Source organism: Bacillus rossius, chromosome 12, assembly GCF_032445375.1.
Source record: "Bacillus rossius redtenbacheri isolate Brsri chromosome 12, Brsri_v3, whole genome shotgun sequence".
Lineage (NCBI taxonomy): Eukaryota > Metazoa > Arthropoda > Insecta > Phasmatodea > Bacillidae > Bacillus > Bacillus rossius.
In genome coordinates this window covers 5,837,787-5,852,685 of record NC_086339.1, presented here as the reverse complement: position 1 = coordinate 5,852,685, position 14,899 = coordinate 5,837,787, and the positions used below count along the sequence as shown (strand labels likewise).

Here is a 14,899-nt window from a genome sequence, read left to right as displayed (position 1 = left end):
AGGTTTACCTGGGAATTTTCACTAAGAAAAACCAAAGTAGACTTATACTTAAAAAAGCAAATTCAAAAATGTGTAAATATACTTGACCACCAATAACAGTGTTAATTTAGATTCTCACATAGAAATACAATAACAATAACTTAAAAGAATATTAATTTTGACACTTAATGAGGTTTGTAAAAACTTATCTACCTAATTATTGCAAGAGTTTTCATCCACCTAAGTTCCGCTATTTCTAAAGTAAATTCAGAAGAAAATTGTGAATACTTTTCTAAGACTACTATGAGCAATTCACTTTCTAAAACAGTACATGTTAACTAATAGTTTCAGTGCCCTCAGAGAGCTTGCACGTATAGTTTTAAAAAGCACAGAAATTAACTGTTTTTCAAGAATAGGAATAATATGTAATTAAGGTACACATACTCTTTGAAAAAAAAAAAAAAATCAATGGGACTGTCAACAGAAGTGAAAACTTAAAACTTTGTTTTTAAATGTGTAATATGACATCATTTCTACGTAAAATGTATGTAAGAAAACGATTTTGGTATTATATCAGTACGATGTCAGCATGATATCATTTATCCTTTCATTTTTTAGTCACAACAGATGTCAGTGGTACAGTAAACTCCCTAATATCCGCGGGCAGATGATACATGGTGCGGATTATCCGTGCATGCTACGAAAAAATACAGCACATACATATGTAAATCTGTATTTTATTATAAGAGAGCAAATTTGAACTCTACTGACGAGTGTATTGTGTGCAGTATACAGTTAAAACGCCACAGGCCTTCTCGGAACTCATGCAGTAGGCTGGCATGCGTTGCTATTTTTGTCTCTGTCGCACTTTGTTTCTAGTCATACGGTTGAGCACTTTTATGTTTACGTTACTGAAATGTATTGTATGTTAATTATTCAGTAAAATACTAAAATTTTAGCATAATTTAAATTTTTTTTACTTTTAATTGTAACTTTTACTATACATAAATGTTTAGATTTTAAAGTTAAAATTAATGTTTCTATTTTTGTTTCCCATTTTCGGCTCTTTTGCAGATTATCTGCGATTTTCTCTATCCGCGGTGGCCCTGCCACTTAATTTCGCTGATAATCGGGAGTGTACTGTATGTAAAAATAATTAAAAATTCATTACCTAGCTATGACTTACCAGTGATGTCAGACCTAGGTCATGTATTCACGTGGTCAAATTAACTTCACTTACTGCTACTGCAGCATGTCGGTGATGCGAACTCACAAGATTTTACCCATCCAAAAAAAGAGTCCAACATGCACATGATGCAGTCGAGTGTGTACAATGTATAAGTGCATATATGCGTGTACATGCACACAGGGCCGCTGCGATTCACCAGTCTGGCGCGACGCGTCACTAGCATGTCGGTGACGCGAACCCATAGGTTTTGCCCCTACCAAAAATCGCTCTCAACGCGGCTTACGTGCAGCGAGTAGCTCTACTCACGCGGGGACAACACACCGTGCACTGACCTGGTCGCGCTGCCCCTCGTGAAGCGGCGCAGGACGGCGGGGAACTGCTCCAGGCGCTCACGAACCATGTCGGGCATCGCGCCGTCCCGCCCGTACTCCCAGGACCGCCCCTCCCGGTCCGTGAAGCGCACGTCCCCCGCGCCGTCCGACCTCACCGCCAGGCGGCAGCCGTCGGGGTAGCGCACCTCCACTTGCCCGTCCGGCAGCTGCGGGCAGTCACACGCCCTTCAGGCAGGCCGCAGCCCCAGGGACTCTGCACTACACTATCCCAGCCAGCCAGGCATCGCACCAGAGTCCTCGCAGTCAGTCACTAATTACCATAAACACAGAATTCTCGCTTATCCAACACAAGCAGCAAATGGACGGTAATCCTTACTAACTGTTTTGCAAAGACTAACTGAATTTGATCTAAAATATTTTCAATATTAAGCATGCATTATCAGCATCACAAAATGGAAAAAGAGTCCTCACAATCAGTCACAAATTACCATAAACACAGAATTCTCGCTTATCCAACACTGTTTTGCAAAGACTAACTGAATTTGATATAAAAGATTTTCGATATTAAGTATGTATTATCAGCATTATCACAAAATGGAAATTAATTTGAAATTAAGTCATTTTGTAACAAAAAAAAATACAAATATTGTTTAAAAAAGAAGTTGTACATGTTGTACCATTTTTAAATCTCACTTAAATGAGCCATCTTTGAAAATAACTTGCGAGCATATTTATTTACAGTAAGAATAGTCAAAGGTTAACATTTTTTGTCTCATAAGAAATGCAAAGAAATAGTCAAAGTTACCAAATTAAAATTCTTTTTAAATAGATAAAATACCAATACGTACGTATATTTAGATCTAAATTAATCCAAAGAGTTTGTAGTTGTTCAAAGATCCACAGAGTAATGACCACATAAAGAAAAAATAAACATAAACAAAACAATAGAATTATTCACAACAAAACATTAATTAAACTTATACAAATAATCCATATAAAAATATATTATTTTAAAAAAACTAGAGTTCACATGCACGTGTGCTATTCCATACCAACCTCTACTGCATTCAATTTGCTTCCTTCCCACACATATTTCAATAGTTTCAGACCAAAATGGTTCAAGACGTTCATTCAATACAGATAAAAATAAGAATTACGCACTGTGGTCAAAGTCAGCCCTTCAAGCTTTCTGGAAAACTGGCCTGCAGCTTTGGTTTCGGAAGGGGGTAGCCCAGATGTCACCGAAGAAGTGTTAAACATTTGATGCTGTGAACAAGAGATGTTAAGACACTTAATTTCACACACATTTCAAACAAATCTGTAGAAAATTCCCCAGACGTAAATTTTGAAAATAATTGACCTCGTTTGCAATTTCCTTGAAGAAACAAAGACAATTGAGCTTCCACCATCCCTACAGCTACACTAATTCAAACATAATCTTGAATACACCATTTTACAGCGTAAATGACATGCACTAAAACGCCTTCTGGAAAAAAAAAATGTGTTCAATGTCTGAGTGACTGTATACCGGAGCATAACATTTCTGCCTCAAATTTCCATGACTTTTCCAGGTTATTAAGCAAATTCCCTGACTTTGCCCGACTAATTTCAACTTCCCTTGCTTTCATCCGACTTCCCAGGATGTGGACACCCTGCTCTTCTAATAAAACAGTTTAAAAATAAAATACAGACACAGAAAAGTACTCATCCACCCTATGTGTATTCTTAAATGCTTGTCTTAAACAGTACGGGGAAGCTAACCCTCACAGTATAATTGATATTTTATTTTAAATATAAATATTGCCAGTGTAACCTAGAGTGTCAAAGATTTGTATGTAAGATTATATTACTTTGATAAATTTTAATATTTGACATCTATATTACTTTCGACTGTGTAGATAAACTTTGACATAAATAAAATATGATCACTGCAGAAGGTAATTTAAAGCAATATTTAAATATTCGTATCTAGCGTTGCCTTTAATAGTTGGGCGCACAACATGAATTAAAAGTTCTTAAAATATCAAATTTAAAAGTTTTTGCCTGCTAATTTATATCTCAGAGTCATGAGTCCTCTATTTCTCTACCACTGGGATAGTATCTAGTTGCAGGTATTCCTATTTGTAACCCACATACCTGATGAAACTTCATGTACCAATACATTAATGCCAATCATATTGACACCTGAACACTCTTTCTTCATTCATTATACCAGTTTGGTGATTTCATTCCAATTTAAATCACCTAGTTCTTGGCATACAATTCTTTAATTATTTCATACAGCAAAACATTTTATTCACAACTCACTATTAACAATCCAAAACTTCCATTTTTCATTTTTAAACTTTCCCGTTACAAGTCAGCAAAGATATTGCACTTCTTTGCAAAAACAAAGCACATAAAATAAAATAATCTTTTCTCATAGCGTTCATTCGAGACCAAAGACAAAATAAAAATTATTCAGTTTCATAGTGCTGTGAATATGGCATATTTACAACAGACACCATTCAGGTATCTTGAGCAGTTTTCAAACTGTGTGTTTCCTTGTGGAACTCTGCACACTGCGTGTGTGTCCAGGCAGACGGGGTCCTTAAAGTGCACCAGACTTGAGCGACAACACACACAACTCGACACACTGAAAGAGCATGACAGTATGTTTCACATGCAGTGGCAGAAAGAAGGGTAACATTTTCTGATAAAGAGGTCAGCAGCGGCGAAGGCTACAGACCTGCGAACTCACGGTCGAGGGAGCGGAACCTGGGGACGCCGCGCCCTCCTCGCCGGCCGTCGCCGCCGCCTGCAGGGACGGAACACGGCGCTGGCCCAGTATCGCTGGGAAGCAACGGCCTGAGCTGTCTTGCTCGGTCAGCAGTCCCTCCAAGCAAGAGCAATAATTGTAGCACTATAAACAAACATTTCAAAAAAGTTATTACGTGAACACACGAAAACCAATGTTTCTGACATATATATATATATATATAATTTACATTTCATTCATTTTAAATTTTTCACATGCCCACCAACAACCGAGGGCTTGGCCGTGGCCATGGTATATACAGGACAAGGTCAATGTGGTCACTGCAGTTTCGTGAAAATTTCTGAAAACAAAAACCTAAACTGAAGACTGCAAAATTAGAACAAATTATTTTATTCTATTCGTATTAATTAGGATATTCCTTTAATACATCTCAAAATATCAGATGTAATGCTAAAGACTATGTATGTTGATTATTAAACATAAAATCTAATAATTTCAAATTCTAAAAAAAATATATACCTAAAAAATTTTAATATATTTTGAATTACATGCACAAGAGAAAATATAAAAAAATGTTATAATTACCAACCATTACTACTCATACTCAACTTGAAAGGATGATAAAATAATGTTACACTCCTTGAAACAAGTGACTCAGCTGAAGGTTTAAAAGCATAAGGGATGGGTACACTTGCCTCCTCATAGTGATTCCACAGCAGTCTGGTGGCCGGACACAGAAGTTCCGCCCCGCTGCCGGACAGCTGTACTGTCACCTTCCGTTCCCCCGGGCCTATCACGTGTACCTCTTCAGCCGTCCTTGTGATCTTCCCGCCTGGAACATCGCCTTACATCAAGCACAAACCATCCACAACAATAGTAGCGATTGTAAATTTGTGAATTTAAAAAAAAAAAAAAAAACCTATTGTCCAAAAAATTTGGTTATTAAAAAGGTAACCACTATGTTATTTATACTTGGGGTACATATTTCATTTTCTTCATTTATTATGGCTTTTTCTTAACTCAATAAAAGGAAGCACTGTTTTGATGTCTGAAAGCCAACTAACAAAAAAAAAAAATCTTAAATACAGGTATCTAAGTTATGAGTAAAATAACTATACAGAGTGAAAATTAGGACAGGAGGAATACTTACCCGTATAAAAAGTAACTTCAAAGTCCCCATTCTCCATTACATAACATTTGGCTTTCTCGCTGTAGTATGTTATTTTTGTAGTTCTTTCCTTTAGCATGGTCACAAATCTGGATAAAGAAAATAAATAAAATTAACCTGAATCACATTGCAATGGAAACAAAATAAAAATTTTTTTAGTGATAATACTGGTAATTTTACACAGAAATTCTTACTGTTGATAATCACGTATTTTATAAAATACTTAGGTACAGTGGGACACACTGTGAAGGTCAAGTTACGGTTTTACGTTGCTCAACCAAACTCGTGGGACTTCAAGATCATAGGCTCAAACCTCTGTATTACCAACTCGGTGATCATAAACTGAGTAATTGGAGTCGAGTCAGGAGCCTGGCCAAAGGGGCTTGATAGCTCAGCGATGACAGCCTCCAAGGACACTCGAAGGGACAAGCACAAATAGCGCGCAATGACCTCCGCTTGTCTTGGCAGTTGGCAAGCCAGTGCCCTCAATGGGGTGGGTTGACAATCAACATGCGTGCAACAAGACCACGAATAGACAGCCATGTGCAGTCACCGGATCAAAAGAAACAAGCCTGCTGATGGGACACTGGGCTTGCGTCCGCATGCCAGTTAAGTATTTTGTTACCTGCAGTTTCTTCGTCAAAGCATGCCTGCACATTATTGTTGCAAAGCTAAACTTAACTAGTCTGAAATCTGAAAGAGTATATGATGTAACGACTCACCTAAATGCAATGTGATACATCCGCCAACATTTGGTCGGGAGTGATTCGTAGTTGTAGATGTAATCGGCCCCCTGCTCCGGGATTTCCAACGGAGTATCCTTCACAGGAACACCCTTGCCACCGCCCGGTTGGTAAACTGCCACCTAACACAAACAACACATGTGCTCTGCATGTGCTATGTACACGAACCACATATCAACCACACAAACATTTCCTTAAAGGATGTTACTGCTGTGGTTATTCACATTTTATACAAACCAACCACTTTCCTGACCTTCCCTGTCTATTTATTCCAAGTTTCCCAGGTAGGCAAGTATATTTCAACCATTTATTGTAACGTATTATTTATATTCATAGTTTTATATATAGATATATAGGTATTATTTAAGTTTCAGTCTCTCCTACAAAGCTGATGTAACCAAATAGGTAACATACCAGAGATGGGCCAGTAATGATTTCCGATCTATTATTCAGCTGATATTGTCGTCTCACCTATTGTTGTGATCAAAATCATGCTCGCTGATATCTCACGCCAATCAGCTACCGTATTTACCCACAGAAGGGCCGCACCTGCGCATCTATAGGTTTGGACGTAAAAATCTAATATTTTCCCTGAAAGGGTCACCCTCGTATATGAGTTGCACCATATATCTGTCTTCAGTAGAGTTCCGTGGATACAAGCAAAGTTTTTACGTTCTGGTGCGTCAGAAATACGACACTTGGTGATGACCCTCATCCTTTGTCTGCTTTCTGCCTTACTACATTACTCCGAGAGGAGAGGGAGTGAGGCGGCAGTCCTACGCCCTACACAGATATTTGAACACTGAGATTATTTTCGCGGTATCCATTTTGCTATACCTCGCCGCTAGATGGCGCTGCAGCACATCAACATCTGAACCCTTCAACCGATCGTCATGGGTAAACAGAAAATCATAGGTAATAGACATACAAATATAAATCATGTGTCACCTCTCTATGTCCACCACACTGTCATATAGCGCTATCCATTTTGCTTTAACTCGTGGACAATACATCACCCTATGTTCAGCCCAGGCTACGTCGGGTACTGCAGCTAGTGTGCTCTATACCTCAGTGACTGCCATGAAAACTAGCATGCACATCACAAAACTTGAGCAGGAAGGGAGTGTAGCTGCAGTTATGTCATGGCATATTACAATTAAAAGCGTAGGAAAACTCCCCAAAAAAACAATAATAATGTGTTGAACAATGGTGCATATTTAAAAATGAAAACAATAGCACCAAAATCTACTGTTTTAAAAATGAAATTGTCCTAAAAATAAAAATTAATTTAAATCTTGCTCCCAGTAATTTGTTGATTACCAGCATCAAAATCGTCAATATTAAATAAAACCAATAGCATAAATTCAACCAAACTCATGAAATCAGTGAGAGCCACCGCTATGAAAGAAAGGCACGTACCCGCAGTCCGTCTGCCGAGATCCAGCACACATCGACGATGCGATGCTTCTTGATGCGCTCCACGACCACGTCCCCAGAGTCGAGAAGGCTGAGCATCAGGGCCTTGCTCCTGAACTTGTTGGGCAGCAGCCTGCGAGTGCAGAGCTGCGGCGGCTTCTTGGCGTCCGGAGGAGAGCGGCCCAGCCCGGGACCGCAGCACGGCGCGAGGCCCTTCCTGCCGCGCCGGTCGCTGCGGCCGTCGTGCTCCTGGCACGGCAGAGAGCCGGCGCCGCTGCTCTCGCTGCTCCTGCGCTGCCTGCTGCGGTGCTGGCTGCCGCAGCTGTGCAAGGAGCTCTTCTCGCAGCACGGCCTGCCCTCCTCCCTCGCCTCGTCCCTCCGACTCCTGCTCCTCCTGCTCTGCTCCTCACAAGCACACGCCTTCGCGCTCCCGCCCCCGCTGCAGTCCGCTTTATGCACGGACTCGTGTCTTCTCTCGCCGACGTCGCTGCCGTGACTCCCCTTGCAAGGGCCCTTCGCCCGGGGCTCCGCCTCGACGCTGCGGCCGCTGAACTGCCTCTGCGACACGTTGGACAGCGAGCTGGACCTGCCAGCGTTGTGAGCAGCCCGGCCGCAACTGTGACACGAGCCGTCTTCCGCCCTGCAACGTCAACGATGTCTCTAGCAACATCCTTAGTTAACTGTATCCAAAAATAAGAGAGATTACCAATACTGATTGAAAACACTGCCGATGCTTCATGCATTTTCTTCCTCAAATTTTTGTAATGCAATACAACCTAAGTTTTGTATTCCTCACATACCTAATTGTCACACTTGGAGCTCACCTTGTTTATTAAAAGGCTGTAATTAGAGACAAGATTTTATGGTACTACAATCCAATTTCATTTTCAAAACCATAAAAACGCAGCATATAAATTTTACCTCTACTTTGCCGGAGTAAGCATTACAAAACAGCTTTTATAAAAATATTTTGAAATGTTAGTATTCGAGATTAAATCAAACACGAATAGTTAATTATCCGTATTTGTATTCAAAAATTTGAATATTTTCACAGGCCTACTAAAAGAATAACTTAACACATAATTACCTCGATTTGATGTGCGAGAGGTGTCCATCTGAAACGAGCCTCGGGGAGTCGATACTCGTACACATGGAGTCCCTCCCGCTGTCCAGGGAGACACGCTTGCACAGCTGAAACACAAGGAGCACAGAGTTGCCAACTGTGCACCCCCAGCACAAGATACTGGCGGTAAGCGCGATGCTGCTAGTCGACTGACGCAGCACCCTGAACAGCTAGAGCTTGCCTTACTGTCTAGGCCAGTGCTGGATTCCTTACCATCTCAACACTCCGAACCCAGCCAGGTATTCAGGATACTACCTTTGAATATATATACTGTATAGAAGTCGCCAGCCCAGGTTAACATTTCTAATACGGTTTTGAGGTAGTTGGTTAATTCACCGCCGCAATCGACACCATCTCTAGGGCATCGACTCGTGGTGGTCCCTAGCGGACAAGTGTCGAACTCTTCAAACAACCCTTCCCCCTCCCTTTTAACGAACTTGAGCTGCAGTGAAAGATAGGTGGGGGGTGCGGGGAATGACAGCGGGCGACAGGGCTGCGCTTTAACGTGTAAATAACAACTAAGACGATACAGGGCGTTACGGCAGCGCACTGCAGCGGTGAAGTTCCCAAGCTGCTCATCACACGCTTCTGAAAAACGTAGAGTAAATCCTATCCACTTGCGACTTCTATACAGTATATATATTCAAAGATACTACTGCCAGGATCACCTCATTACTGTCTGACCACGTCACATCCTAGACCGTGGATCATCTGATAAGCACACAACTTCTGCCTCCTTCACACTCCTGAATATCCCCAGCTTCATGCCTTGTAGCGTGTCAGCGAGTTAACATTTGATTTTAGCTTTTTAAATTGAAGAAATTTTAAACTTTTAAAATTAATTGAGACAGTCTTTATGGTTTTATTATAAATGGAGATTCATTTTTGAAAATGTAATTTATGTCCTTTTTTTTTTTTAATTTTCATAAATTGTATTATACATCAAATATGCCATTAAAATGTTTCTTAATATTGAGTTCATCAAATAAGTGTAATTTTTTCTGTGATACATGTTGCTTTTTTTTTTACAGTAAAATAATATGTAATAACAATGTCAAAAACAGAAATATTAGGAACAATAAAAATAATTCTGCAAACATGTCTGTGTCTGAAAAATGTACCAATGTCAGTAATGTAAAAATTAGTTTGTCAAGAATTGTAAGATCAAACAAAGTAAAATTTAATTTTTTTCCTATTCATTTGGTCCATTTTTTTTTTGATTTGAGTTAATTAAAAAATGTTGGCCCTAGTAATTAACATTAAATTAATCAAATTATTTTTGGTAATTGGTTTGATTAAAACATTATAAAGAAATTATTTGAACTATTTTGACATTTATTACTTTTGAAAGTTTAAAAAAAAAAAGTTTGATGAATTACAAGACATTAATTACCTAACTGCTTTTTACATCTGAAATTTCAAAATGAAGTAAGCAAAAGAGAATCTGATACTGTTTTTATTCACTTGTGTCTTGACAAGTATTTATGGGTAGTTAACTTCACATTGTTAACCTAACTTTTCCAGCATAATAAACGTATCGGCCACATGAGGTTACAGCAAACACCTGGAGCTGAAACCGAAGATTTGAAGAGTCTGTTTCGGATCGGGATTTTAAAGTCTGGGAACCGCACAGGTTTATACCCAGCATACCGTACTTCATGAAGGTGTGAGTTCGTACATCAGGCAGGATAAACGTATCGCCATATGAGGTTACAGGAAACGTACTAAAAAACACCTGGAGCTGAAACCAGAGATTTGAAGAGTCTGTTTCGGATTGGGTATTTCAAGTCTGGGAACTGCACAGGTTTATATCCAGCATACCGTACTTCATGAAGGTGCGAGTTCGTACATCAGGCAGGATAAACGTATCGCCATATGAGGTTACAGGAAACATACTTAAAATACCTGGAGCTGAAACCAGAGATTTTGAAGAGTCTGTTTCGGGTCTCGTATTTTAAGCCAGGGAACCGCACAGGTTTATATCCAGCATACCGTACTTCATGAAGCACATGCAGCACACGTGAAGAGGTGGGCGTACCTCAGGCAGGATGTTCTCCAGCATGCAGTGCTTCATGAAGGGGTGAGTGAGGATGTCGGGCAGCTTGATGCGATCCTCCGGGTTCTTCCGGAGCAGCAGGTCTATCAGGTCCTTGGCGTCCGGCGAAATGTGAGCCGGAACCTTCGTGCAACAGTACGTGACATTTACCCATCTCTCTCTCTCTCTCAACAGAAATACAGTAAAGTACCTCAACACAAGGAATTTTTACTTTAAATTATATATTTTCAGGATGTTTTAAATTTAGTAACAGTTCAATATCAAGTACTTTCATTATTGAGTACTAAAAATGCAGCTTTGTTCAGGTAAGTTGTAATGAGATTTCACTGTAAATCATTCTGAAAAAAATGTATATTGTTTATAATAAAAAAAAATATTAAGTTGCAAATCTGCAAAATGTAGTCATGATTTCAATTTATTAGTTACTAAGTGAAGGATTATTATAATACTTTCACAAACTGGGATTAGTGGGTTCTATATCCCCCCCCCCCCCCCCAAACAGTTTATGGTTCAGTTCCAATCCTTAAAAAGTTCCATACAACTTCCCTTCACACTAAACATACAGTATGCTCTATATATGGCATTTTTATTTGTTGTAAATGACCAATAAGCCCCCCAGTTTACAATTATCTGACTCTCTTGCACCAATGCAGAAAGCAGATTGCACGGGAAACAAAAGGGCGGGAGCGATCTGGCCGACACCTTGTGCAGGTCCATGGCCACCCGCGTGAGCGTGCTCTGGACGCCGCTCGAGTCGAACGGGGGCCGCCCCACCAGCAAGGTGTACAGCATGCAGCCGATGGCCCACACGTCCGTCTCCAGGCCGTGCGAGCAGCGCGTCGCCACCTGCGCACGCACACACACCCGGCTGCCAACACTAGCACTGTTTGTGCCTCCACGCTTTTGCCGGTAGTTTACAACGAGTACTGTATATATTTAAGTCACCTAAATATTAGGGATGTGCGAAAGTGACTTTTTCCACACGAAATGAAAGTGAAAGAAAATTTATCAAGTTTCACGAAAGTGAAACGAAAATGAATTTTTCTATGAGATAAATATATTCTTAACGAAAGTTAAGCGAAATTTTTTAATTAACAAAGAAAAAAGTGCCCCAAAATTTGCTCTTCAGTAATAAATTCTATTACATAAATCATTTTGGTACCTTTTGATATATATATATATATATATATATATATATATATATATATATATATATATAAATATATATATATATATATATATAATTATTATTTAATATAATCAACATCCGCCCTAGACCACACAACACAGCCCCATGTCACTCGTAAATTTCAAGAATCAATCCAGATCTTTCAGCGCACAGACTATTTCTTTACAGTCGTAATGTCGCAGTCTATGTTAATATATTTATCACGTGCATGGTACTGATGAAAAAATATGTGAATACTGCGGAACGGCCGCCATCTTGCACCACTGTCACACATGGCTAGCTCAGGAAGCTGTAGACCAGGCAAGGGACATGGTCAAAACAAAACATAACAAATGGTTGCTGCCAAGTGGTCATTACACGCAGTGACTTGTTGACCTTTTTGTCTAATTGGCTGTATATTATGAGTATTTTATATGCCAGTCAGAGTATGTAAAATTTAAATAAAGCAGACAACTATGTTTTTGTTTGGCTGTGCGCGAATAAAAGTAGGTACGTTCTTTGTTTATGTGTAGACGGTAAATACTAAATACTGTACTAACAGTTCTGGAATGTATGTTTTACGAATATAGTACCTACACTACTGTTTGAAAGCAAATGAATCAGGTAATTTTTCAAATATTGCATGATTTTGTTTTGATACCTAGGCCTACTGTAATCACGGTTGAATTTTGTTTACTTTATCTGCCATGTTTGTTCAAATTATGATTTTACCGTATTTTCATTAATGTGAGTTTTTTTCATCACCACGTAAATTAATCTTAATGGAAATCTTTTTTCTAATTAATGTCTTTATATGATTTGCATATGTTATTACATTATTAGTAATAACAAGCAAATCATATAAAGACATTACAGTAGAATCTCAGTGCTAAGTACTTACAGGTACCTCAAGTTTTTGTACTTAGTACTGAAACATGCATACATATCTTTACAAAGAGAAAAAAAATATATATAAAAAATTGCTACAGGAGAGCCGCAATGTCATATGTATTAGCAACTGCGACTTGCTTTTTTCCCCTTGTCTAGTTCTCTGAGTATATCCACTTTTTCCTTAAGCGTGAATTGCTTTCGTTTCTTTTTATCTCCAGGATCATTCATATTGTAGCACAAATACAATGCGGTGTCTAAATAACGTAACCTGAAAATAAACTCAACAATAACAATAAACAATCCCGGCACAGACATCAAATAGTATTTTTAGCGTAGCGTAACACTTTTGTCTAAATAATTAATACCTCTCTCAAACTTCCGTCTTTCGATGTATCGAATGGTGTTGTGTTGCTCACGTCGCATACTACGTACGGTATAATCTATGGTTGTGCGCGCAACTGTTTGTTAACTTTGTTTTGAGAATTTAGAGGTTAGAAAATACGTTGCGGTGGTATTTGTGTATCTTTGTTCTACTACATTAATCATTTAGCTGGAAATTTATTTACCAGTTTAAGTAAATTTTGGTGTAGTAATGCCACGCTACTAGTAGAATTTTTACGTTATAGTGAAAATATGATACTTTAAACTGAAACCGTTTTGCATGGCGAAGATACGATTTTTGGCGGGGACTTAAAAAAAAATTCGTTAAGTGAAATATACTTTAAAATAAGGTACGTTATTGTACCGGTATTCTACTGTACATTTTTATTAAATTACGAGTTCTTTTTCAACTAGAACAAACGGAACTTCGGTAAGCTATTGAACTTTCGTTTGGCTCGAAATATTTCGCTAAAAACGAACTTCGACAGATGAAATTCTTACCGAAATCGAAAATGAAAATAGCAAAATTTCGATTTCGGTATCGGTATACCGAACATTCGCACAACCCTACTAAATATCTAACGACTTGGATTTTCAACATGGCTATGTCCGGTTCAGGAACCACTGATCCCCTCTACTGATTTAGAATTGGAATTTCTACACACATAATAAGTAAAAACTCTTTTTAAAGTTAATCAAGGAAGTTTGAAGTTTATATTTATGTTACCCAAAAAAACTCAAAAAGCTCAAATTTTTTTACACGCACACATAAATCATGAGAAGATTCATTTGAACTCAATAAAAAAAAGAAAACTTCATAAAAGATGTTTACTTTAAAACAAACCATTACTAGAGAAAATCCCTGCTTAACGCTCTTTACTTAAAAAGTAAAGTAAAAGGTTTTTAATACGGCATATTCAGGACCACGGATTATTGAACGTCAATAAGTTTTAGTGGGAATACGAACAAAATATTACTATAATGTGCAATGGTATTTAAAACAAGTTGTAATAAGAGTTTTTTTAATATATATATATATATATATATATATATATATATATATATATATATATATATATATATATATATATATATATATATATATATATATATATATATATATATATATTGATGAGCAGTGGGTCTTCTTAAAAATATCATTAGGGGAACATACCAGTGAAATATTAAATATTTCCTGAACCCCCGTTCAGATTATCCACGCTTCCAACCTGTGGTTCCAGTTGTCTTTATTTAGAGTCATGCTTCGGGCTAGCTACATTTTTGTTTTATATCTATAATGGATTGTAAATTTTGAACAAAATACTACTGAAACATAACAGTTGGCTACAGTGATTATTGTTTACTACTCGAGGCACCATGGTGGCAGATAGTTGAATTTTTGTACATTTTTAAAATATAAAACCAACCAAGTGCATGGTTTGTACTACTAGGATTAGATAAATGAGCGACTCGTTCAATAAACGTGCCAAACCAACAGAAAGCCTTGCTGCTCAATGACGGCACGTCAGTGTACCTCTGGAGAGATGAAGTTGGGAGTCCCGCACATTGTGTAATGCTTCTCGCTCGACCGCGCCAACTGCGTGGCCAATCCAAAATCTGCTATTTTCTGCAACAAAAAAAATTGGGGAGACAAATATTAATAAAATTGTAACTGTCTGCAAATTCTTTTGTAAA

General features: G+C 38.3%; 1 protein-coding gene across 3 annotated transcripts in view; it reads right to left on the bottom strand.

Annotated features, from left to right (window-relative positions):
* The window catches only part of LOC134537440 (serine/threonine-protein kinase PLK4), a 30,308-nt gene that overhangs the window by 9,080 nt on the left and 6,329 nt on the right, over positions 1–14,899 (bottom strand). For 2 of the 3 annotated variants that reach the window (XM_063377878.1, XM_063377876.1), the window contains exons 5-15: positions 14,739–14,831; positions 11,467–11,610; positions 10,747–10,887; positions 8,673–8,776; positions 7,589–8,225; positions 6,149–6,291; positions 5,409–5,515; positions 4,954–5,090; positions 4,229–4,402; positions 2,662–2,766; positions 1,501–1,706 (exon numbers count right to left, since the gene is read on the bottom strand). In XM_063377878.1, the coding sequence (XP_063233948.1) occupies positions 1,501–1,706; positions 2,662–2,766; positions 4,229–4,402; positions 4,954–5,090; positions 5,409–5,515; positions 6,149–6,291; positions 7,589–8,225; positions 8,673–8,776; positions 10,747–10,887; positions 11,467–11,610; positions 14,739–14,831 (1,991 nt within the window). The remainder of the gene's footprint in view (positions 1–1,500; positions 1,707–2,661; positions 2,767–4,228; positions 4,403–4,953; positions 5,091–5,408; positions 5,516–6,148; positions 6,292–7,588; positions 8,226–8,672; positions 8,777–10,746; positions 10,888–11,466; positions 11,611–14,738; positions 14,832–14,899) is intronic. The other variant, XM_063377877.1, reaches the window with a different exon arrangement.